This window comes from Apis laboriosa, unplaced genomic scaffold, assembly GCF_014066325.1.
Source record: "Apis laboriosa isolate Shangri-la unplaced genomic scaffold, ASM1406632v1 scaffold50_cov145, whole genome shotgun sequence".
NCBI lineage: Eukaryota > Metazoa > Arthropoda > Insecta > Hymenoptera > Apidae > Apis > Apis laboriosa.
In genome coordinates this window covers 79628-106474 of record NW_025223540.1, presented here as the reverse complement: position 1 = coordinate 106474, position 26847 = coordinate 79628, and the positions used below count along the sequence as shown (strand labels likewise).

At 19.5% G+C, this 26847-nt stretch overlaps 1 protein-coding gene across 2 annotated transcripts; it reads left to right on the top strand.

Moving 5' to 3' along the window:
• Positions 1 to 5780: 5780 nt before the first annotated feature.
• On the top strand, positions 5781 to 24753 carry LOC122717453 (acyl-CoA Delta-9 desaturase-like). Of its 2 annotated transcripts, XM_043941529.1 has the most exons (8): positions 5791 to 5905; positions 17902 to 18008; positions 18655 to 18920; positions 21078 to 21208; positions 21525 to 21730; positions 22453 to 22635; positions 23338 to 23574; positions 23973 to 24753. In XM_043941529.1, the coding sequence occupies exons 3-8, from the start codon at positions 18665 to 18667 to the stop codon at positions 24091 to 24093; spliced, it is 1134 nt and encodes a 377-aa protein (XP_043797464.1). In that variant the 5' UTR covers positions 5791 to 5905; positions 17902 to 18008; positions 18655 to 18664; the 3' UTR covers positions 24094 to 24753. The 2 variants fall into 2 exon arrangements, with proteins under 2 accessions (XP_043797463.1, XP_043797464.1); XM_043941528.1 differs by lacking the exon at positions 17902 to 18008 and having other exon boundaries at positions 5781 to 5905.
• Positions 24754 to 26847: the final 2094 nt, after the last annotated feature.

Below are 26847 nucleotides of genomic sequence, written 5' to 3'. Positions count from 1 at the left end.
AAAATTTTATTAAAAATGTGTATTTATATATATCAAAATCAAATAAAAAAAAATGAAAAATTTAAGTAAAATATAACGGTTCTAATATTGTTCTTTCAAAATAATTTATTCAAATTTTCTGCAATCTTTCTATATTTAATAATGACATGATAGTCTTCAAAAGAAACTAAACAATTCTATTTTTTTTCATTTAAAATTCTTCTTTTATTATTATTTCAAATTATGATTTTTCAAATTTTTTTCTTATAATTTTTTTAGTTTTAGTATAATATTCTGTTTCTGATAAAGAGCATAAATTATGATCTATTATCAATAATTCCTTATTCAAACTGATAATTAATATTATGCCAAATAAAAATTTAAAAATAAATTCCATATAATACGAATGTTGTCATAAACAATTATTTATATTTCTGTCCTGAAAAAAAAAATAAAAATTCGCAATAGCTCGTTCTCGATATTTGGTGTTCTTCCGTTATAGTACGCATGTTTTGCACATAAAAATTTACATCTCTGGAAGTTCTTGGAACAGAAGGAATTGGGTCAGCGAAGAAACGATATTTCAAATTGGGTTAATGTAAAGAAAAGCAGATGAAGCTAAGTGGTACATTTGTTTTTAAGAAACTTACGATCTGATGATTACATGTTCTTATTTAGAGAATTTCAAACTTTAGATTGGGAAAATGCGCGTATGTTCGCTTTTTACGTGTTTACAGTTATTTAGGAAATATTGGTAAACTAAACGATGTTTTTATGTTTTCTTTTTTTAAAGCTTACATGAGATATTTTGTTGTTTTAATATTTAAATGATTTATTTTTTTGGTGGATTTATAGAGAAATTTGTGAAAAATTTGAAGGCAAATATTTTTAGAATAGAATTTCTTTTGAATAATTGTTAATGTTGAATAGTTGAATAGTTTGATATAATGTTGAATAATTGAATAGATTGAATAGTTGAATAATTTGTATTTTCTATTAATAAAAATTACATGACATAGTAATATCTCTTTGTAATATCCTTTCTTCAAGAAAGATTTAGATATAAGAAGATAAAATGAACATGAATGAATTCGTGATTTTAATTTTATTTAATAAGCCTTCTATGAATTTGTAAAGAGATTTATGAAAAATTCGAGAGCAATTTTATTTTTTCAAAGAAATATGACGAACTTGACAAATCTGATTCTGAAAATATTTTAATAAAATTTTAATAAATGTTTTTATTGGTTTGTATTTATAGTTTTATAATATTAATTTGATATATTTAACATTCTCTAACGCTAGTATTTTATTTTCATTATATATATGTTATTATAATGTTATTCTTTTTATTGAAACGTTGTTAATATGTGACAACGACATAAATGTTTAAATATTCTTAATTGTTATGTTTATTTTTTTTGTAATCCAATGTATTTTTATATCTAGGAAAAAATTATATTTTTGTGTTTTGAAAATTTGTTCAATAAATAGATGTTTTGATATAAGAAATAAAAAATTATTGATATTACTTATTGTCTAAATAGATTCCTTGATTCAAAGGAATGATATAAAAATAAAGCTATTTTAACAAATACATAAATATGTAATTTTAAAATTACATAGTGTTCTGGAAGATTAATTTTTAATTAGATATAAAATCAATTATATTCATTAAACTTAAAATAAAACTTAAAATTTATATAAATATTTCGTATTAAAAATGTCAAAAATGATAAAGAAAAAATTTGTCAATGAAAATTCTCTCTCTCTCTCTCTCTCTTTCTCACAAATCACCTTCGTTGAGGAATGAATTTAAATAAGAAATCTAGCCTAACGAAGTAAAAGCTCTTTGTGCGATTGCTTTATTTATCGTCGTCGAATTCATTTAATACCGTCGAATAGTGTTGCATTCATATAACCATTCCAAATGGAGCATGCAAATTGACACGTTAACAAGATGATTTTTTTTCTTTTTCTTTTTTAATGAACTCTTTGCCTTGAACGTGTCTCCAAAGGATTTTCTTTATGCGTTCCGCGACACGACATGAATGTCATACTTGACGCCTTTTTGTACCTTTTCCATCTGGATATCTCGACATTTGTCTGTTTAAAGACCGCAAGTGTGGGAATGAGATAAGAGATATGGAAGTTTATTTTTTTCATACCAATGAGTGGTTGAAAATAAAGTTTCTTTTCTTTTTTTTCCCTTCGGAAATAAAAGATTTCAATTAACAAATATTTGTATAATGTAATATTTTATTCATTATGCTATATAAAAAAATTAACAGGTAATACGTGAAATGAACTAAAAGATATTTGAAATAGTATATTTGAATATATATAACAGACATATTTGCAAAACTTTTTATACAAAGAATTAATTGCTAATACGAATAAATATAAATAAATAAAATTTTATTTTATATATTATTTTATATATTATAATATTTTATATAGAGTGAATATAAAATTGAAATTCATTTAACTTAATAGAAGTTCAAAATCAAATAAATAAGTTCAACCCATAGAAATTAATCAGATATAATTCTGATATATTAATTTAAATTAATATTCGATTATTATGATATGTTAACGACTATTGTTTTATCTACAGGATATCTCATCTCATACATCAATCAATGCTCTTCTATAAAAAAAGTACTAAAGTATAATTATTAATTTAAAAATTCAAATTATTTGAATTTGAATTTTTTAAAATTTATTATATTTTAAATTTATTATATGCGAAACAAGAAACACATAAAATGATATTCATTTGTTGATTTTTCTTGATTTTTATATAATAAGATTTACAAAATTCAAAATAAATTATCTTTTAAATTAATATTTTTTAAGCATTTATAGATATAGAGAATATCGAGTTACATCGATATATAATTTAAAAAATATATAACATCATTTCATAAGATCAAAAAACAAAATTGAGCCTTATGCATTTATTTACGAAAAAATTAATAACATCAAAATATATAACATCCATCTTTCATTCTATTTAATTTTTATGAATAATAATTCTGAAAAAATATTGCATTTGTTTTATACATATTTGAGGCAGTTTAACATGTTAACAATATATGTTAATATGTTAACAATTATTACAGTATATATGTTAACAGTTATTTTATATATATATATATATATATAATAAATACAATATAGTAAAAACATGAAAATAAATACACGATCTCATTTATTATGTATTTTTTTATAATCATATAATTTTATTCATAATCATTATTATATAAAACTGATCATGTAACTGCATAAATTTCATTTGATCATTATATTTCGGAATATATATTGGAATATTCTCATAAATTAAAAAAAAAAATATTTTTTTTCGATTTGTTTTATAATGCTCGTTTTACAATAATAATAATAAATTAATTAACAGATTTTTTATTTTTAACATATAATATAATATAATATAATATAATAAATCAACAAAATTTTCATTTTTAATATTTATAGTATACTGTATTACAATATTAAATTTTATACACATTCATGATATTATGTATATATATGTATCCAATATTAAATCTATAGATATCAAATCTGTTGATTTATTATCTGAACATTATAAGAAAAAAATGTATTAATTTGTGAAAATATTTAAATATATTGCAAATTTAAAGTATCAAAATAATAAATTTTGATGAATTTTAAGCAATAAATTGATTGTAAAAAAAAAACCGTACACATTAAAGAAAAATTATAAATTTATTAAAAGAAAAAAAAATACGAAGTTTCTTAACAGAAAATAATTTTTAATATACTAATTATATAATTAATTACTAAATATTAAACCTACTTATCTTAATTTTTAATAAAAAATTGCTATTTATATATTTTTTTAATTTATTTGTTGTCCGAATTAGGTATTCAAATATTTTTTTTGAATTTTATTATTACTTAATTTATCATTTATTATACTTATATATCATTTATATTTATTATATAAAAAACTGTATGCATTAAATAAATAAAATCTATATTTGTATTAACTAAATATTTTAATGTGTATTAAAATCTATAGTTATAATAAACAAAGATGTAAAGCAATAATTTCTAGTACTCTATGTGTTCAAATATTAATTCAATTATTTAGTTCAAATGTCCAGTTATAAAAAATTGATTTCTTAAAAATATAATCTATTTTTCTTGCTTTTTTTAAAAAATGATATAAATAGATTTCATTTTTTGCAAGTTAATTAATTTCAATTAAAGAGCCGTGAAAAAAAATATCTCATTTTGACAAAAAATTATGTCGATATTTAAATATCGGATTGTTGAAAAAAAGTATTAATAGAGAAGAAAATTTTCTTATGTATGCCATTTTTGATTTTAATAATTTTATGATTACAAAACATGCATTAATTATGTACGCAAAAATATAAATATAAATTAATTCGCCAAAATGTTGTTACAAAAATGTTATTACAAAAATCAAATCTTTTTTTCTACTCTTAATTATTTATTTACATAATAAATTGATTCTAAAAAAAATTATGAAATTAAAAACTATAATTAAAAATATATATATGTATCTAAATTTTATAAAAATTCTAAATTCGAAAACTCAAATACGAAAACTCAATATGAATAAGTTATTTAACAATACAGTTATTTAAGTTTGTAAGTTATAAAATGTATGAAAATTATAAATTCTGTTTAATATTATAAATTTAGTAATAAAATTTAATAATAAAATTTAATAATATGATAAATTTAGGAGAGATACAATTGTTAAGAATTCATAAAGAAGCTAATTTTTTATTAATTTAAATAATTTTTTTTTACGATTATATATTATATATATATTTTTTTACGATTATATTATATTATATACAAAATTATGTAATCGTAAAAGTTACAATTATATTATAAAATACGAAAAGAATTAAATTTCTGTAATAAATTAATAAAAATTAAAATAAAAATTTTAAAAAATAACAGAGTCGTAAAATGATATCTCTCTTACTTTATTTTATTTATTTTTTTATTTTGTAGAAAAAATATTATATTTATGAAATATCACAATTACTAATTTATTTTTTTTTATGTTTTTCTATATTTTTTTTTCACTTTTTGTATATTTATTTTGTACATTGAATAACCAAAAATACATTTACGATTATTGATTTAATTTTATTCGTTATTTTTTAACCATTTTAAAAAATAATAATTATGATACAATATTTTTTGTAATAAAATTAAATTGAATAGAAAAAAAATTAAATCAAAATATATTTATCATTTCCGATCTCTATATATTATTCTTAAATTATATATATGAAGGATTAAATCTATAATAATTAAATAATTATCAATTAAATAATTAATTATATAATATATTATATTTTTTTATTATATTTTTATTATCTTCCTTTGTTGTATAAAAATAAAAACATTTGAAAATCTGAGAATTTGAAATTTTAAAAATTTTAAAGTTTTCTCTATGACTTATCTCTATGACAAATGGATAAAATGAAATATTTTGCTTTCGTTTAAATAAAAAACGGAGGGGAAAACATCTTTATAATTGTAAAAAATAATAAAAATAACATCTTCAAAGCTTATTTTAATTATGAATATTAAGTAGCATTATTTCTAATGTCATTATTCTTCTTGATATTTTTCTCATTTCATTTCAATCCAGACCACTCGAATAACTAAAGAATCGCGTGGGGGATTTCGTCGACGCGGTTTTATGGGTCGTCGTAGAGTTGATAAGTAGTACACACGCTCTTGCATCTCCGTATTTCGTAGTGAACTCGCCATCAGGCCGGATCACATTTTCAGCCTAGAGAGTCATCTTAGAAAGACAGATTTTTTACGGAGCTCCGGTGATACGTGCCCAAAGGATCTATTATTAGGGCGAATACGATAACCAGTACCAGTAAGTTATTATATTCAGCTTATGTTAATGTCGAAGAATGATAGTTTTTGATAAACAATAGATGAATGATTTCAAAGAAAGTTGTTTTTTTTTAAGTTGGATGGAAGAAGAATTTTTTGTTGGATGCGTTCGAAGTATGAATTATGGATTATCGTTGAAAAGTGAGAATAGAGAAGATTTTTATGAAAGAAGAATTTTATTTATTATCAAATTTATGAAGAATTTAGAGAATTTAGAGAAAAATTAATTTATTTATTGCAGATAGACAAAGAATTTTTTATTGGATATTGTTCGAAATGAATTATGGATTATTGCTAAAAAATTTAGGGAAAATTTTTATAACAATAATAACAATAATAATTTTTCATAATTAGTTAAATAATTAATGAATAAATTTTTGAAAAGTATTGATTTATTTGGAGATATAAGGAATTTTTGAATACATCCAAAATATGTTAAATTATGTTGAAAGATGAAAATACAAAAGATTTTCATAAAAAAGAATTGAAGATATACTTCTTAAAGAGTCAAAGAGTGTTAATAATTTGTATTAATATGTATGTATATATATATATATTGTATTAAAATATTACAATTATATATATATATAATTATAATATAAAATATATATATAAATATTTATTGATTTACCACGGTTAATAAGAATTAAAAAAAAAACAATTTTATTTTTATTTAAGGTTTTTGAATAAATCAAGTTTAAATATTTTTTAAATATAAGTAAATTTAATCCTCGATTACATTTACAAATTGTCCATATAAGGTTATTCTATGAGAGGAAATAAGTAAGAAAAGAAAATAATTTTTTTTTTACAAAATCAAAATTGAAAATATATAATTAAGAAATAATCAATTGCTTATGTATTTAATCGATTTCCAAATTTGATTTTTGGAAAAATTAATTTTTAATTGAAAAAATGTTATATATTATATGTTTTATTTAATTTTATTTGTAGAATAATATTTGTAGATAATTTATTTGTATTTCATTAGAAATTAATTATCTACAATTGATGAATTTTTATAATTTATTTTATATATTTATATATATATAACAATGATGAATAATTTATTATTGTAATTTGTGATTTTAATATGATTTTGTGATTTTATATATATATATATATATATTATCTTTAAATGATAATTATTAATAAATAAATATGTTAAATATCTTCTTTAATATATTTTCTTAAATATATTCTTTTTTTAATTATAGATTTTTTAAAATATATTTAAATTTTGATAAGATATTAATGAAATAGAATTTTTATTCAATAAAGAATTTATTGGAGGTCAATAAAAAGTAAGAGAAATATATTTCTCTGAAAATAAATTTTCTTTTATTCAAAATTTCCATTGAATTAATATTAAAATTTATTGAAATTCAGAATACAGCCTTTAAGCAAATATTCTATTATCATTGATCTTGTCCTTGCAAAAAAAAAGTGCTGATAAAATTTTTTTTTTTTCACTGATAATATATTTTTCACTGCGCAAAAATAGGTTTCAAATTTCATTAAATCAGCTTGCAATGTTATTTGTTTCTTGATGAGAAAAAGAAGAAAAAAAAAAAAAAATAATTGATTACAGATAATCCTAGAGAAAAAAAATTGGTTTCCATTCTTCTCTTATGTTTCTTATAATATTTTGAATTCATATAATATATTGTGAATAAATACATATTTTAATATTTTGAATTACAAAAAATTATACAAATTGCTAATATAAAACTTTTTCTTTATTGCTATTAAATCAAATTCAAAAACTTTACATTCAAATTCTAAAAATTTAATTTCTTTATATATAAACTTCTTATTATCTATTAATTCTGATAATTTTTAATTTTTGAAATTAATGGTAATTTTTTAAATTTTTTCAATTATAATAATTTCTAAAATTTTCAAAATTGAAATTTTCTATTTTTAAAATATATATTTTTTCCTCTTAAAAAGTTGGAAGTTTGAAAACAATTTCTTTTAATTTAGAACTTTAATTAGAACTTATGAAATTATTTAAAATTTACACTATATTTGTATGTTACTTTAAAATTATAATTTATTTATTTTTATAATTTATAATTTATAATTTTATTTATTCAATATTACATCACTGATTAATTTAGTTTCAATAATTATAATTTCCTTTTTTGCAAAAATTCTCTTAAAAATTCATTCAGTTTCGTTTCATAAAATACATATATAATTTATCAAAACAGATAAAACAAAGGAAAAAAATGTCGTTTATGTTTTTCATATATCATCAAAGTGATCATTATTATGTATTTGATTTTTCTTTTATTTTCTGTAGCAATTTGTATTGATCGTTTGAATAAATTTCAAGCATTCAAAAGCAAATGATTTCCCTTGAAATAGTATTTCATGGTTCGTTTTACTATATTGTCGATGGTAGTGACGTGCTATATGTTAAGACATTCCATTCACTTATTGTTTCGAGGTCTTGCGATCATCTATTTCGCGGTTTAGGTAAGAAATCTGGAAAATAAGTTTTTCTAACATGATAGCGAAAAAAAGAAGAAATTTGAATAAAAAAAAAAAAAAATAGGAAAAGAAATTAAGAAATAATGTTTGAAAAAAGCATTTTACAAAAATTTGTATAAAATCGTTGGTTTTTTGGAATAATTTTTTTATTAGAATTGCAGTTTTATTACATATTAACTCAAATTCAGAAAAACAATTTTATTTTTAAAAAAATATTCCTGATAGATGAGTTAGAGAGATAGAATAGTTGGAGTCGCTTATCATTATTGATGATGATTTTCTTTGCATTTCTATTCTACGTTCTAAATAAATAAGATTATGATAATTAAAATCTTTTAATTATAATCAAAGAATTATAAATATAAAATAGATCGCTTCATTAAAATTTCAATGTATAATTAATATAAGAATAATATTAAATAATGAAAATGAATTTTTTTATATAAATTATAAATTCATTTTTTCAATACCGATACAACCAGTATTGCATAGCTACAATTTTATAGCCTATTGCAAGTTTAATTTTTGTAAAAATATTATGCGATATAATATTTTATAAATTATATAAATACAATATAAAAATATTATGTCTATATAATATTAAACATTATATTATATTATACAAATATTATGCAATATTTAACATTTATACAAATATTCAAAATTAAATTCTAAATTATCATATCATTTTTGTATATCATATCATTATATATAAGAGTTAACTTAGGTATTATTATATATTATATTCATCATTGTGATATTATTATAATAATATTTTTCTTATTATTTTGATTTTTTAGTAGTATTGTAATTCTTGTAATAATAATGATTTGAATAATAATCAAAGTTGAATAATATTATTGTTATTACATAATAATTTAATATTATCATGAATAATATAATTCATATAATTGAAATGTTCCTTCTTATAAAATGAACTCATAAATTAAAAAATTATGTAAATTATGTTATAAATTATGTAAATTATATCGGAAGATTGATTCCAGTTTCTTAAATATATTTTAAAAAAACTATAATTAACTATAATTTAAAAAAAAGAAGTAATGCATAATAATATATTAAAATTATAAATTTTTTTTATTTATTTTTTAAAATTAAATTTAAACTTTAATAGATCATCGATTTTCGATATCGTACGTAACATATATATATAATTTCAATGTTATATTCTTAAAAAAATTAGTTCAAATTCAAAGAGAAACAACTAACATCTTTTTTATCTCTTCTTTTGTCTGATTAAAATATCGAAATTTTTCCCTAAAATTTTCGATCATATATTTGTTTCGTTCTATGATATATAATTAATCTCTTTCTATTTGGCATACTTTCTTAAGCGACTTTTCTGTTTACTAGAGTGGAATTGAATCACTTCGAAGATCCGCGATCCCGAAATAATATGGAAGCATAATCATTTGCAATTTTGATAGCGATTTAAAGACATATAAAGATTACGATTTTTCTATTTTTTTTATTTTTTAATCTCGGGTTTTCTTTTCAAAGTTTATATGATCCTCAATTTGATTAAATTTTTTTTTTTGATTTTTAAGTGATGTACAGTTTCGATTATTTACTTCTTTAATATTTATCAATACATAATCAAATATTGAAAAAAATTAGGAGCTATTTAATTCCAAATTGTATTAAATTAAAATGTTCAAAGAAGCAGAGAATATGTTATGTATATAAATTTCTTTTAAATCTCTAAATTCTTAAACATCATAAAATCAAGGAATCTAAACATCAAAAATCGTAAAAATCTTGTTAATATTGTACTTTTAATTGGATTTTTTCTTTGTTAATTGATTTTTAATATTTTCATCTTTATTTTTGAATAATTTTTTTAATAAATTTAATTCATTTACCATTGTGTAGAAAATAATCATGATTTCTATTTATATTTCCAATTTTAAACAAAATAATTAATAAAGTACAAATATTATAATTATTCATTTTTAATGAATTATGTGCCATTATTCTAAAAATTAAAAAAGAAAGATAAAATAACAAAGTAATTGAATTATTTATTTTTTAATAATGAAAAATTTAATTTTCATTTTTAATATAAATCTTTACAATAAGTTTTTTTTTAAAATATAGAAAATATTTATTAAAAATATTATTTTACGAAATAGTGTATATTCATTTTCGTCTATAGATAATTAAATATTAGATAGATAATGAGAACAATGATTAAATAAAAATAATTAAAATAATTAATAAAATAAAGATTTTATTGAATTAATGTATAAAAAAACAGTGTTAAAAATATTAAGTTTTCATATAATGAAAAATTGGAAATGAATAAGTAAAATTAATAATAATTTATTATCGAAAAATTATCCGATTTTATTTTGTATTTTTATATTTTTATATTATTATATTTATATTTTGATTAATATATCTTTGACTTTTTAACAAATTTTTATAGAAAATTTTATTAAAAATAATAATTAGTTGTGAATAGTATGTGATCAAATAATATATAATGTAGAATATATAATATATAAAATAATATAGAAAAATAATTATTAATAATTAATCATTAACGTAAAAAAAGAAAAGACTATTTATTTTTGATAATAATATAATAAATTATTTTAATTATTTTATAAATCAATCAATTAAATAATTACAATTTCGAAATAAATATAAAAATTGATTAAATAATATTCAAATACTATTTTACTCAAGATAACTAAGATTTATCAATTTTCTTTTTGAAATTTTTCATTTATCTTCGTTCAATCTCAAGAACGTTTCTTCAATTAGAAATAAAAACTTCGTCGCCTTGCAGATTCTTTTTGTGCATCGTGAATTGTAGCAATTACAGTCTCATCTGATGTAATTTAAACATCTAAGAATTGCGACAGAATAATCGTAAAAAGCAGAATTCGAAAAAGTTTCAAAAATCTTATTCGTTTCAATCTTGATTCAACGATCTCGTGAGTGAAAGCATTGGTCACGAGATCATTCTAGGATTACTTTGATGATTTTCTAGAAATAGAAATTCGTGATGAATTCTGTAGAAATTTTAAAAATTCGTAAATAACGAACTTAATTGGAAACGATAATATTAATTTAATAAAAACAAGAAATGTGACATGAAATAATTCTGATAATAATAAATAATGCTAAGAGATTTTGCATATTCTTTTATTACGAGATATCTTATTAAAAGATTTATAGATCAAAAAATTATTTTCCGAGATATTACTAATGTTAGATAAGAATATAAATAAATAGAGAATTATTATATAAATTAATTTTTTTATGAAAATATATAATATAAGTTAATAAAAAGTGGAATAATTTTCAAAATAGAATAAATTAATTTTTTAAAAATATCTTACCATACTATTTTGTGAACATATTTTTCAAAAAAATATTAGTATGAAGTTACATATATCATTTTATTTCGTGTAAATTTTCATTTCAATTCATATTTCTCACTGATGAATGATGAACTAAACGATAATTATATATGCGGTATTTATGATTAACTATGCAGTTCATTTTATACAAATTCTTAATTTACGTAGTCGATGATATTACAATTTTATTGCTTTGTAAGCGTGCTAACATGCTAACATTCTTATATGAAAGAATTCGCATTTTTGCATTTTATTGCATTTTAAATTGTCAAAGTTATTTGTGTTTCTTCTTCAAATTTTAAAATTTTTTATATCGATTATTTATTAATATTTAAAAAATTTTTATCTGAAAATAAATTATGATAATTATTTTTAATATAATTAATTTTATTATATAACTTTATTATATAATAAAAAATATTTAAAAAAATATTTAAAAAAAAATATTTGATAATTAATTAAATATAATTTTTTTAACATAAATTATTTTTATAATTAGAATTACTTTATTTATGAAAAAAAATTGTAATTAGAAATAATTGAAATAAAAAGATAATGAAATATTTGAAATAAACTAAAATTATTTATTATTTCAATAGTTATTATCAAATATAACATTTGATTAAGGTTATTGTATTATAAGTTATACGTATATATAAAAATATACAGAAATATATACATAGAAATTTGTTTGATTTTACATACGAGATTGAAGCATATTGAACTACGAAGCATATTGATCTAGGTTTCTCAATTGACTCTTCGATTGATTACAAGCAAGTTTCGCTTTATAACTGACCTAAATTCTATTAAAATATATAAATGTATTCGATACTCTCTAATGTTGGTCTATATTTATTTTTTACATTAAAAATAATAATATATCAGATATTTTAAATTTTACTGATAAAAGTTTTTGTCAAAACACTTTCTGTATATTGTTGGCTAATATTTGCACTAGATTAATTTGGATAAATTAAATTCTTTTTAAAAGTTTCTTTGTTTGAAATATTTTTTTCTTATGTACAAATATGAAATTTTTATATTTTCGGTTAATCTTCTCTATTTTTCAAAAATTTTTCTAAAGATTTCATCATTTTTTTTAATTTTTGAAAAATTTTCCAAGAGGTTATTTCTAATTTATCAAAAACGTTATTGAAAAATTTCACCGATATTTTATAAAATTACAATAAATTTTACATAAAATTTATGGATGCTTTATGATCTTTCAAAAGATTTTTGAATAGTTTCCTTGAGATTTTTTAAAGTTTTTCGAGAAAAAAAATTTCAAATTTATTCTATTTTTATTATAATTTTTAAAATACTTTCTATTTTCAAACGAATCTGCTTTAGTCAAACTATTATTAGACAGATTATTAGTTTTTCGTCTTTTAAGTACTAGTTCTTTCGAGTACTACTTTTATGAAATTCATATGTTAAAATAGATATAAGTACATTCTCAACACATACTACATTAAATGCCCTATACGTTCTTAAAGCCACTTTATATAATCTGTATACTTTGTAAATACTAAAAATGAATAATCATCTTTTGACGATAGCTTCTTATAAAGACAATGATTAAATCACTTCATACGAGTAATATTTGAATTCTATAAAGTAAAATTAATCTCAATTGAGATAGAAGTAAAATTAATCTCAATTGAATATAGGTGTAAAAAATAATTCTGTCTAATAATAAAAAATTTAAATAATAAAAAATAAAAAATTTATTTTCATTTTAATTTCTTTGGGAATTATATAATGCGAAGCGATTGAAAGTAATTAACTAATTACCAAAAAGCATTAAATATTTTAAAGTAATAATAAATTAATTCATAATTATATAATTGTTAACATAGTAATACATTTAATTATAATTCATTCATAGCATACTACTCTAATTAGAAAAATGAAATTCTTGCATATAATAACTCAATAACTCGTAACATTTTATAATTCAAATTTATTGGTAATTCTATGATATCCATTTTTTCTTTATAAGATACAATCAACTTTTTTCAATATCAATCGAATTTATTATTAATGTCTATATTTTATTCCATTTTTATCTTCTATCCATTGTTATGTCATATTTGAATTTCAATACAGATTTTAATCATTACTACATTTAATTATCTTACTTTCAAATATTGTTTTATTTTATAATAAATTTCTCAGTAATTAAAATTATAATTTATTTGTTTATTCTCCAAGATTTTAAAATCTTTAAAATAATCTTTATTTTTTTCGATATTAAGATTAAAAAAAAATCTATAACTGAGAATTAGTTTTCCTTGGATTCCAAAATAGATATCTATATTTTTTTTGAATTCTTGAAATACCTATCATGCTCTCAGCATGAAAATTAAAGGTCCATATAAGGTACATATATATTTTTTAATATTGTTAATGATATCAAAATCACCAATCTCTTCTACAAAACCTACAGATCTCAAAAGATCTCACAACAAGTTTTAAACGGCAAGTGATCTACAATGATCTCGATTCCATTCGCTTTCTCATCGAAAGCGTACTTTCTTGTAATACGTTATCATCGAAGAGGGACGTTAAGAACGAAACGATAATTTTGGTCGAAGTGGACGCGTGAAAAAGTAAGAGACGGAGGAGATTCTCCGGGACCAATTGGTAATGACCTCAAACGCGCCATTGACCTCCTTTACGGAGAACCTGTTCTTCGAGTACAAAACTTCATTTCTTTCCTTCCTCGTTTTTCCTCTCCTCATCCTACTGATCTTTCCTCGTCACTTGCCGCCTTTCTCCGTGGATACTCTCTTATGAATACCTACGCAGCATGTACCGTTTTGATCGTGGAGCACTTTTACTAGGACAATCTTCCGTGCGACTTGGTTTTGAACAGGATCTTTAACTTTTACATTTGTGATCAATCATGAGCTTATGGTTTGTTCGAATCTTTTTATTTTTAATATTTTATTTCCTTTTTTTATTTTATAGAATTGATCGATAAGATGTTTTGGATTTTTAAGTTTTTCGAGCTTTGGATCGAATGTGTTAAAAAGTTGAAAAAAGAGAAATTGTTTTTTTTTAAATAATATTTAAAAAAAAATTTTTTAATCTTTTTTTTCAAGAAATTAATGAATAAATTTAGATTTTCAAATTGAGTTTAGATTTCTAATCGTATCGAAAAATTAATTAGAATTTGAAAAAGAAATATTTAAAAAAGTTTTAAGTTTTTTTTTAATCTAAATTTTTTTCTTAATTTTTAAGAGTTTTTTTTGCTACATTTGTTGTATTTTCTTCAATCAACAATTATAGTAATATAGTATTGTAAATGAATCTTTTTTTACTTATTTTAATAATTTTATAACTGAAGATCAATAAGATCAGTAAGATGAAACTTTGAGAAAAAAATTTTTTTTTCCTTTTAAAATTAATATTTTAGAAATTAATTTTAAATTAAGTATGATAGATTCAATAGTTCAATGTTAAATTCAATAGATTCAATATTAAATTGTTAGAAAAATTTTTTTTATTCGTTTTATAAGTATTTTTAAAGATATTTTTATTCGAATTTTTTTCTCATTCTTATTTTGTATATAATAAAAGATATAATTGTAGAACTCAATGAAGAAATCTGATATTGAATTGTACAATTTATAAGTTAATTGACAAATATATTCTATCATAATATGGAGATGGAAACAATTGATTATTAATAATTAAAAGAAAATATCAAAAAAGAAATTATTGAATATTGCTTAATTTATTAGTAAATCATTTATCTATTAATATAGATAGAATTAAATAAATAATTTAATTCTTTTACTGCTAACTAGTTTATATGTCGATTTGTTTGTTTATTCTGACTCTCTCTTAAAAACATATTAAATCGATATTTTTCCCAATATATCACATATTTAAATTAGCAATAAAAGATTTAATTTACAATTGTTAAATCAAAAAATTCATTAATATAATAATAGATATAAATATCTAATAAATTTAAAGAATTTATTAATCTAACTATAAATAAATATTAAATAAAAATATTTAATTATATAATAATATATAAATATTTAATTATATAATATATTTAATTATATAATAACAAGTAAATTACTAAATTTATTTTATTTTAATATTGATTTAAAAATACTGCGATAATATTAATTATGAATGTAAAAACATTTTAATTTTTTTTCATAATTATGAAATATTTTTTACATGTATTTATTAAGATACACGAATTATTTTAATTTGTCGAATTTATTTGTATTTTAATCACAAATAAATAGAAAAATAAATTTAGAATATATAAATACGGTATTCATTTATAATTATCATTGCATTACATTACAAATTATGAGATAACAAAGTTGCATATAAAAATGATCGTTATAAATCATCTTTTGAGTTTTAATTTTTATATATATGAAGATCAAGTTTTATTCATTTTGATAATTTTATTTTATTTTCTAATATATTGGGACTTTCCAAATAATTTGTTTTAACAATTTTATTAAAAAAAAAAAATAATAAATTTAATTAAAACATTTCATTACAAAATTTCAATTAAAACAAAAACTAATAGACTTTTATTTCTTATTTTTTTTTTTTCTTTAATAAAAGTATTTTTTAAATTATGTAACATGTTATTCTATTTATAAAAAAATAAATTATTATTATTTATTTAAATTAAATCTTAAAACTTAATAAACATTCATATGTTCACTCATAATATATTCTTTCATCTATACACATACATACGTACTTGATAAAAAAAATGAAAAATATTCAATTTTTTTAACTTTTAACTATTATTAACTTTTTAACTATTATTTTCATATTGCTAATTATTCAATTAAAAATCATTTGTAAAAATCGGTGTATAATTAAAAAATTTTCAATTTCAACTTTTCTCAAAATAAATCTTGAAATTAAAATTTTTATTCATTTAAAATAGATTTTTTTTTTATAGAATTATTAAGTTATTCATTAACTTCTGCGAATCGTAATGTTGTTCAAACGTATTGTCGTAATGTTGTAATTAAAAATTGTATATGACAATATTGTAATGACGATTATTCTTTTATTTTTTTTTTCTTTCAAAAATTAATAATTATTATATTATTAAATCGATCATTTTGTGGTTTTATTTTTATTTTTCAAATCTTGTACTTTATTTTGTCTATTACAATAGGATATGAAATAAATAATATTTCAAAATTCATGATGAAATGAAAAATTGGATCGATAATTATTTTACCTTAGTTTTGGAATTCAATTTTTCTTGAATATGAACTGATAAAACTTACAATCATTGAATAATAATATTTAATAATATAATAATATTTTTTAAAATATATATATATATATATATATATATGTCTATTTTTTAAAATATATATGTCTTATATCAAAAGCAAAACAAATTTTTAATATTATCATACGTTTCTAACTTGCTTAAACTTATTTAATTTATTAACTTAATTTTATTACTAATTTTTCCATAGTCATCAAACTCAATTCTTAAAAGATTTGCATAATGAATAATATTATGGATCAAGTGTAGATCTCATTAGAGAACGTAGATATATCGTCAATATTGATAAATATCGGTAATATTATTAATGGTGTGCCTTTTAAAACAGCATTAAAAAATTTAATGTTAATACAAGTCATCCTTTACTTTCACTTTCAAGGAAAATAATAAAAGTCTTTGTCATGCATAGTACGTGTCTCTAATATTATTTAACGAAAAGACTAACACACACATTTTTTTATCTGGCGAACACAATGCGGTGCGAACTTTCACGCGTTTAAAAACGTGTCGCAAGTGGAACGAGACTAGTGATTTTGCATTTTTTGAAAGTATTTATTACTAGGTCACTGGGTCCCGATCATGAAGATGTTTTAACGCAAGCAATTGTTGCCTTTCACGGCGAGTGTTTCCAACGATACATGTCATGTATCGATACATGTAAAAATTTAATGTTAAATTTTCTAATATATATTGTAATCGATATCGAATCGATTTAAATCTTTTATTTTTCCACGTATACGCTCGATCTTTCTTATAATTGATTTGAAATATTACTTATAGATTGGCAGAGAAAATATATAAGTTTCCTGAATATATAAGTTTACTGAAGTTTACAATGTTCCAAATACATTAATTTCTTCTTCATTAATGATGCATTTTATCTAATTGTAAGTTTAAATGTTTATATGAACTATTTTCTTAGGAAAGAATTTAAATTACTTTCTAAGTTTAATTGATAACAAATTATTAATGAGATTTTTAATTAATAATTAATAATGTTTAATTAATATCTTATCTTATAAAATTCATAATGAAGAATCACAATGAATATATTTATACATAAAGTTTTGAAAATCTTGAGAATATCGAAATTTGAGTAATATAGAAATTTGAAAAGCTTAGGAATATTGAAATTTTGAAATTTGAAGATTTTAGGAATATTAAAATTTTGGAAAATGTAGAAAATTAAAAATTTCGATCTTATGTAATACAAGTTAGATTTTTGAGGCATTGATATTTCTAAAATATTTTTAATAGAATTGAAAATTATAATGTTTTTGTATTTTATATATATATATATTTTTTTCATTATTCATATTTTTAATTATGTTACATTACATGACAAAAATATAATATATTTATGTTATATTTTTATCCAAATCAGTCTTCAATTCTTCAATAAAAAATATATAGCTTGTTATATAGCTTGAAATGTAAAATTTTCTTTTTATTTCTCAATAGAAAGTTAAATTAAATTTGTCAATTAATAATAGTATATTAAATATTCTATATGAACGAATATTTTTGTTTTAGATTGTTCAAAATGGCGCCAAATCTATTCGGTCCATCGGCGACATTATATTTAGAAGCATCACAACAGGATGTTCATCAAGAAAAATCAACGATAGAAAAAGAAAATAATCAGAAATTAGTTCAGAAGTCATTGAGTTCCAAATCGAAATATAAATGGAAAATCGTTTGGAGAAATGTGATTGCGTTTATTTATTTTCATCTTGGAGGTCTATATGGATTCTATCTTTGGGGTAATGGAAGCACAAAAGCATATACAATTTTATGGAGTAAGTATAAATATTTTAATTTATTCTATGAAAATTATTGAGTAATATTTCATGAAAGTGTAATATAACTTTGATTTTTTTAAAAAAATATTTTAAAGATTTAAAAAAAAAATTTTCTATTCTAAAATTACTTTTCTAAAATTAATGAATCACTTAAGTTATAATAACGATTTCCAATCTATAAAAATTATTGAAAGAAATAATGTAATAAATATTTATTATAAAACAATTAATCTATAGAATAATCTATAGAATCATAGAATATTTAAAAAAATTAAAAAAAAATTGATTAATATAAAAAAAAAATTGATTAATATAAAAAAATTGGCAATTTATTTGAAATAATATTCAATAATTATCTATTTATTAAGAGATAATGTATAATTGAAAAAATTATTTCGCATAAAATAGTATAATAAATATCCATAAAAAACATTTAATATTTATCAGAGAAATCAAACAAAAATTTCAAAAAAAAGCATATTTAAAAACATTTTGTTAGATTAAAATGCGTGTCATATTGATTGTGTATATACTGATTATTATTTATGAAATAATTATTTTCAAATAATTATATATTCCCATATTTTCTTTTTCTTTCTTTCTTGGCTTTTTGAAATTGATAATAATTATTAATGACAACGTGTAATTAAAAATCATAATATAGAAATTATTCAATATAAAAAAAATTAATCTTAAATTTTTATTGAATTATTATTATGATTTTAAAGAAACATTCACTATTGATCATCGCATTTTATTTTCCATTTTTGAAAAATATAAAATGAAGAAAAGTATAAAATCGCGAGAAAAATCTCCAATACACACTCACTTTCTTGTTGATAGAAATTGATGAGATGAAAGCGTACATAACGCATATTGCGATTTACACGATAGGCAAGCATTTTAATCTTTAACTTTTTTACTAATAAAATAGAATTATTAAAAATTTGTTGATAGAATATTGCAAATTTTTTAAAAATTCACTTAATTACAAAATTTTGGAGCAATAGTTTTTTTATTATTGTAGAATATTATTAAACAATGCTAGAATATAACGATAATATTTAAAAATATTTCATTTATTTCATTTTTTCATATTTTTATAATCAATATTTTATTTAAAAATTTTAATAAAGAATAAGCACATATGTATCAATTTCTTTGTTCATATTGTTATTTCATTCATTCTATATCTACAATATTATCGTACATATTTTAAATAATAAATAAATTTAAAAGAAATATTATTTTCTATCGCATTCCTAAATATAAAATTTATTCAATTTTCTGTTCTTTAAACTTATAAAAATATAATATATGTTTGTTTTTTTGCTAAACTCCTTATTATTAATGTAATCATCCGTATTGAATATTATTTTTATTTTATTAGAAATAAATCTATATAATATGTAATTTTTTTTTATAAAAAATATATTTTTAAAACTATTATTTAATTCCAAATTCTTTTAAATACATTGTATTTTAATGAAAAAAATTTAATCAAATTATTTATTAATGTTACAATAATTTCATTATGTCTGAAGAAATCGTACGTCTTTTTTTTATTTTTGATAGTCAGATCTCAAAAGAAGTTATATAACTGCAATGTTGACAAAATGTTACGCAATCTTTCTTGAATATAAAAAACATCCAGATATAGAAACTGATAAAAGATAAATAAAATAAAGTTGAAAATGGAATTAATTAATTAAATAAATTAAATTAGAATTGCAAAATAGAATAAAATGATAACAAAAATAAATAAGAATATACATAGAAATAGATACATGTCTCGAGATAAATATTTAATCTAATAAAAATCATCTAATAAAAAACAAAATAAAGTAAATCAGATAAAATAAATAACATATTGAAAGTTAGAATAAAATAGAATAAATTATAACGAAGATAAATAATATCGAAAAGAAATTAAACTATAATTGAGAAACATTCTATAACGGTAAAATTAAAATAAATTGAAATAGAATTTATCAGAATGAAAGGATTTGCTAACACATTATGCGACACTAAATGTAAAATAAGAACAAATATATTATATATTATTTAGTTAAAATAATATAGAAAAATTAAGAAAACTGTAAAAAAATTTTAATGAAATAAAATATTATAAATTAATTGATATGATAATTTCAGCAATTTTAGTGACATTTTGTATTGCGATGGGCATTACAGCTGGTGCCCATAGATTATGGTCACATAGAGCTTACAAAGCAAAATGGCCCCTACGTTTCGTGCTGATGCTTCTTCAAACAACCGCCTTTCAGGTAAATTTCTATTTTTTTCTTTTCTCTCTTTGTAATTTATTATTATGTTTGTACAAAAAAATATTGAAATTCGAAAAATATATTATATTTTAAAATTAATATTATCTATTAATTACTCTTTTCTTTTTTAATTTTTCACTAATTCTTAATAAACTCTCAATTGAAATTCGAAAAAAATAATTAATTCGAAATAATTAATTATAATAATTAATTTAATATTCAGATTCTTTTATGTATCATTTTCTCTTCAAACTTTTAAAATTTTTTCAAATAATATTGTTAGAAATCAGAATATTTCAAATTTCGATCTTTGCAGAATCATATTTACGAATGGGTGAGAGACCACAGAGTTCATCATAAATTCACAGATACTGATGCGGATCCGCATAACGCACAACGAGGATTTTTCTTCTCGCATATGGGTTGGTTGTTAGTCCGAAAGCATCCAGATGTATTTAAAAAAGGTGCTACTGTTGATTTGAGCGATTTGGAAAAAGATCCTATTGTTGTCTGGCAAAGAAGGTAAAACATAATTTTGTTTTTATCTCAACATTTTAATTTTTTTTAATAAGAGAATTTAATTTAATTTCAAATAAAAAAAATATAATAGAAATGTATAACAGAAAACTTTGCTAACTTAAATTAAGTTTATTTATAAAATTGATTAAAATTTTTGCGAAGAAAATTATATTAATATTGTATTTTGTATTTGAAATAAAAATACATAAAAAAATTCTAATGAAAATTATAAATAAGTTTATTCTATAATTTTGCAATAAAAATTCCATATCTTTATATTTTCTTTAATGATTTTCTTTAATGAAATCACAAATAATAAATATAAAAATAATTTATTTTTTAAATATCTAATATTATCTAAAATAAAAAATATAAATATAAATTTAAAATATAAGTTAAAATATAAAATAAAATAAATTGTGTAAATATTTATTTTGATTATTTAATATTATTATTTTAATAATATTTGATTATTAAATATTATTTATTTTGTATAAATATTTATTTTAATAATAATCAATATTGATATTGATATAAATATAAATTGCATTAAATTATAAAAAAACAAGATTTATTAAGTTCGTAAGTTAGCAATGATTAAAGAATACAAGCAACCGTGAATATTATATAACAAAATATTTTCTATTGAATGTTGCTCATGACAATAACCTGAATGGAACCTGTTTACCCCTTTCAATACAACTTTTCTCTTTAATGTTTTTTAGATTGTATATCGTGTTAATGCCACTGTTATGCTTTGTGGTCCCTGTGTGGATACCTTATTACTTCTGGAATGAAAAATTTATTAATGCTTGGTATAGCAATCTAGCAAGATATGCTTTTTCCTTGAACGCAACGTGGTTGGTGAACTCTGCTGCTCATATGTGGGGCATGAGACCTTACGATAAGTAAGAAATTAGTTTATTTAAATTTTTTTAGAAATATACAATTATATCATAACATTAATTTTTTTAATTAAAATAATAGTTATATACATGTTATATACATTTATTGTTCATAATTTTTTTTAAAAGTTGCAATGTTATACTATAATATAATGTATTTTAAATTTATATGATATATAAAAATTATTTTTTATATATCATATAACTTTTTCATTGTTTCCAATTTTTTTTAGAGATTGCAGTTGAATTTTGTTTTTTTAATGATATTAAATTGAGACGATTTTTTTATTCTTTATTTCCGTTAAAAGTTATAAATATTAATATTAAATTTCATTTTATAAAATTGGAAAAATATCGTTTCTTTGTTGTTTCTTATTTTCTTCAGAAATTATAATAAATTATAATAATCATAAATAATTGTATTTTCTAATTTTCAATAAATAAATATAAAATATTTTGTTTATTGTTTTCAATTCTTTTAAAAAATTATAGTATAATGCACTAAAAGAAGAATAGAGGATATAAATCTAAATTTTAATTTAGTATTATATTTTATTATAATTAAAATTATAATAATTAAAATTATTATAATTTAATTTTTTATTTACAATTTTTTTAAAAAGGTACATAGTTTCATATAAATAATTTTTAGAAAAAATTCATTAAATAAAAAATGAATTTCATAAATTTCATGTAAATTTTCAGAAATATTGGCCCAACGGAAAATCTAACTGTATCTATACTTGGATGTGGTGAGGGATGGCATAATTACCATCATGTATTTCCATGGGATTACAAAGCCGGTGAATTTGGCAATTACAACACTAACTTTTCCACTGCATTCATTGATTTCTGTGCTCGATTGGGATTGGCATACGACATGAAAACTGTTCCTGTCGAAGTGATTAAAAAACGAGCCGCTAGAACTGGAGATGGATCGAGGTATCGATATAATAATATTACTATTAATATACATTAAATCAATAATTAAGGATATATTAATTTGACGAAAGATTTTTATTGATTTTTGTAATATATCTTTTAAAATACGTATGGTTGCAAAAACTATAAAAAATCCTTCATTGTTTATTGAAAAGAAACATGGAAATCTAGAATTAAAAGCAATATAAACATGGAAATAAGAATTGAAAAAAATATAAAAAAATAAACATTTTAAATATCTAAAATTAAAAAATAGGAAACAATTATTCATTTATCTGATCAATTCTGATTAATCTGATCAATCTGATCAAGCAATCATAAATTGCTTATTTTGTCAATATTTATAAAATGAATTTTATTATTTATAGAATCTTCATATTTAAAATTTTAATTTCTAGATATGATAAAAACGAAGCTATTTATCATCACAATCACGAGGATATGAAATGGGGTTGGGGCGATATAGATATGAAGCCAGAGGAAATCCAGGAAGTCAATATTTACAACAAAGGCGATTAATCGATCGCTTGATAAGTAGCAGAAATGACTGGTCGATAGTGCACGGATAGTCACTAATTGGAAAACAATTAATCATTCATTACATCAATTATTGTTTATTATAAAAATTATTAGCAATTTGTTATTATGTTATTTCCGTGAAGGGTCGATTGCTTGGTCGATAATCTGATTAATATAATTTTGATTATCTGTTAAAATTCATTAAACTAAACAAAATAAACACAAAACGATTTGATTCGAATGATTTACAGTAAGATAATTTTTTATTTTCATTGAAATCTTTATGAAAAAAGGAAAGATAAAAAAGTCAAAAAATAAAATAAAAAAAATGAATAAGAGAAATAAAAAATTTTTTATGCAGGTAGTCGACTTTTCACTTGAGAATTTAAATTAAATTCGTGACCTTTCGATGCAGTTATTCGAAATGTCACGATCTTTTCATTTTTTTTCTGGATTGATTAATCCGGAGAATTGGGTATATGGTAATTAATTGGTTAATTTTATTAATTCTACGTTATACTGAATGTGATGGTAATGTATTTATTTTGAGTAACGTAGATTTATCGTAACCAAAGCTATTAAAGGAATTATATAGTATAATCATTGATCAACTTGTTATAGATACACGGAAAAATATACGCGCTAAATATTGATTCCTAATTATTAAAATAATTATTATCCCACAATTATTAAAATTTAGAATCTTTCGTGAGATATCATGGGATCGTAGGATCGATAAAATATATTAAAATCAGGATTGCCAAGTAAAGTTTGACTATTGAAAGATTTAGAAAAAGTAATAGTATTAATGAACTTAGCAGAATATTTTATTTGTGTTATACTTCTAGAAGGAGTAAAAACTTATCCAAACAATAGATACTATAAAATATCCTTTTTCTTCTATTTTTGAGATCCATTATTAATTAATAATAAAGTATTAATAAATATTTCTTAGTTTTCCTTAGATAACAATCCTGATTAGAATGTTACATATAAAATATTTTGTTATATTTTATATACATGTTGAATGTTAAATATAATAAAAATAATATATTTATAATATTAATTATTAATAATAATGCAAAAAATATGTGTTTTAATTGATACGTTTTTTCGCTATAAAATAAATTTTTATATAAATTTCTTGATTGATACTTTTTGGTTTCATATTTTTAACAATTTTATTTTCTGAAGAAAAAAATTCTATATTATATTTTTAAATAAATAAATTTTTTTAAAGGAAATTATCAAAGCATTAAGAGATAACATTCTCATTCAAAATCAATGAAAATAATTATTAAACTTTATGATTTTAATAATCATAATCTCCTTGATAAATTTATTATGTAACATTCTATTTTATCATGCAATAATTAAATAGATAGTTCTTGATTGGACGATGATACTTTCCATTTGTATATTATTATTATTATAAATAATATATTTATGAATAATTATGAATAATTATGAATAATATAGTATCTACATTATAAACATGTGTGTATTCTATACATAATATGTGTCATTTGAAAAATACAATTGGTTATATATTAATTTATATCATAAGATTCGTTATTTAATACAATAATCGATTCCTTTCGAAGCGATATACTTTCAAGAATCGAAATAATTTAATAAAAATTATTATTTATAATAATCAAGTATTCTTACAATCAAGTATAGTTTCTTAAAATCTATAAGATTTGTATATTTGAATTTAGAAATACAATTCTTAATTATTTCTCAAGAATACTTACTCTCATATACAGAAAATAGAAAATTAAATTATTTTCATGAAAATTGAATAATATTAAAATTCAAATGATCTTAAAAATTTAAATTTTTCTAATTAAAATATATCAAAAAATATATTGCCAAGTAATACATTTATTATATTCTTAGAATTGTATTTAATAATTCTAGAATGAATATAGAAAATTATTAATAATTATTCTCAAGGATCACTTTTAGCAGTGTTCCTAAAAATCACGCACAACATGTATTTAAAACATGACATTTAATAAATAATGTAAACGCTCTAAATAATATTCTACATGTACAATTTTATTAATAATCTATATAATATTTTAGAAGCACAATTTTCATTCAATAGTCAAAAATAAGTTTTCAAAAAAATTTTAAATCTTGCCAAGTATTTCACCATACATATTATTTTAACACTGTAACAACTTGCATTTACGATTTTACATGAATAAAAATTAATCACTCCACGATCCTAGATATTAAAGTAACAGTTTAATGATCGATCTTATTGTTAGATAGAATAAAATGACTCGGCTTTGATTCATTCGTTAGTCTTCCGTGAAATATTTATGAAAAAATCGGATCCGAGTCGTTTCATTGTATGGCAAATGTCAATTAAACAAAATATATAATTGTAATTTATAATTATATTAATTGGCGATTGTGAAAAATCATCATGATTATGAATTATCTTATAAAATCATGTAAAGAGATATTTGATAATCGTTTTTTGAGAAAACGATAAATATCCATGATCAGTACACAATCTGACAAATTAATTTGCCTCGAGAATCCATATTTTGTTAGAAATTAGCTTTTTGCACAAATTCATGACATAAAATTTGTTTAATGAATATAAAATGTATAATATATATGAATTGATGATGAAAAGGATTTGATGATTGTGAAAAGAAGTTGAAGATTTTTTAACAGAGTGAAAATTTAGAAAAAGTTATATATATAACTTTCAAATTTAATTTGGAGTAAAAT

Excerpts from the sequence above, each read along its gene's own strand:
- LOC122717453 (XM_043941528.1), top strand. The coding sequence starts at position 18,665 with ATGGCGCCAAATCTATTCGGTCCATCGGCGACATTATATTTAGAAGCA. Across the intron at positions 22,636-23,337 it reads GGCATGAGACCTTACGATAA|AAATATTGGCCCAACGGAAA; the intron begins GTAAGAAATTAG and ends GTAAATTTTCAG. Across the intron at positions 23,575-23,972 it reads AGAACTGGAGATGGATCGAG|ATATGATAAAAACGAAGCTA; the intron begins GTATCGATATAA and ends TTTAATTTCTAG.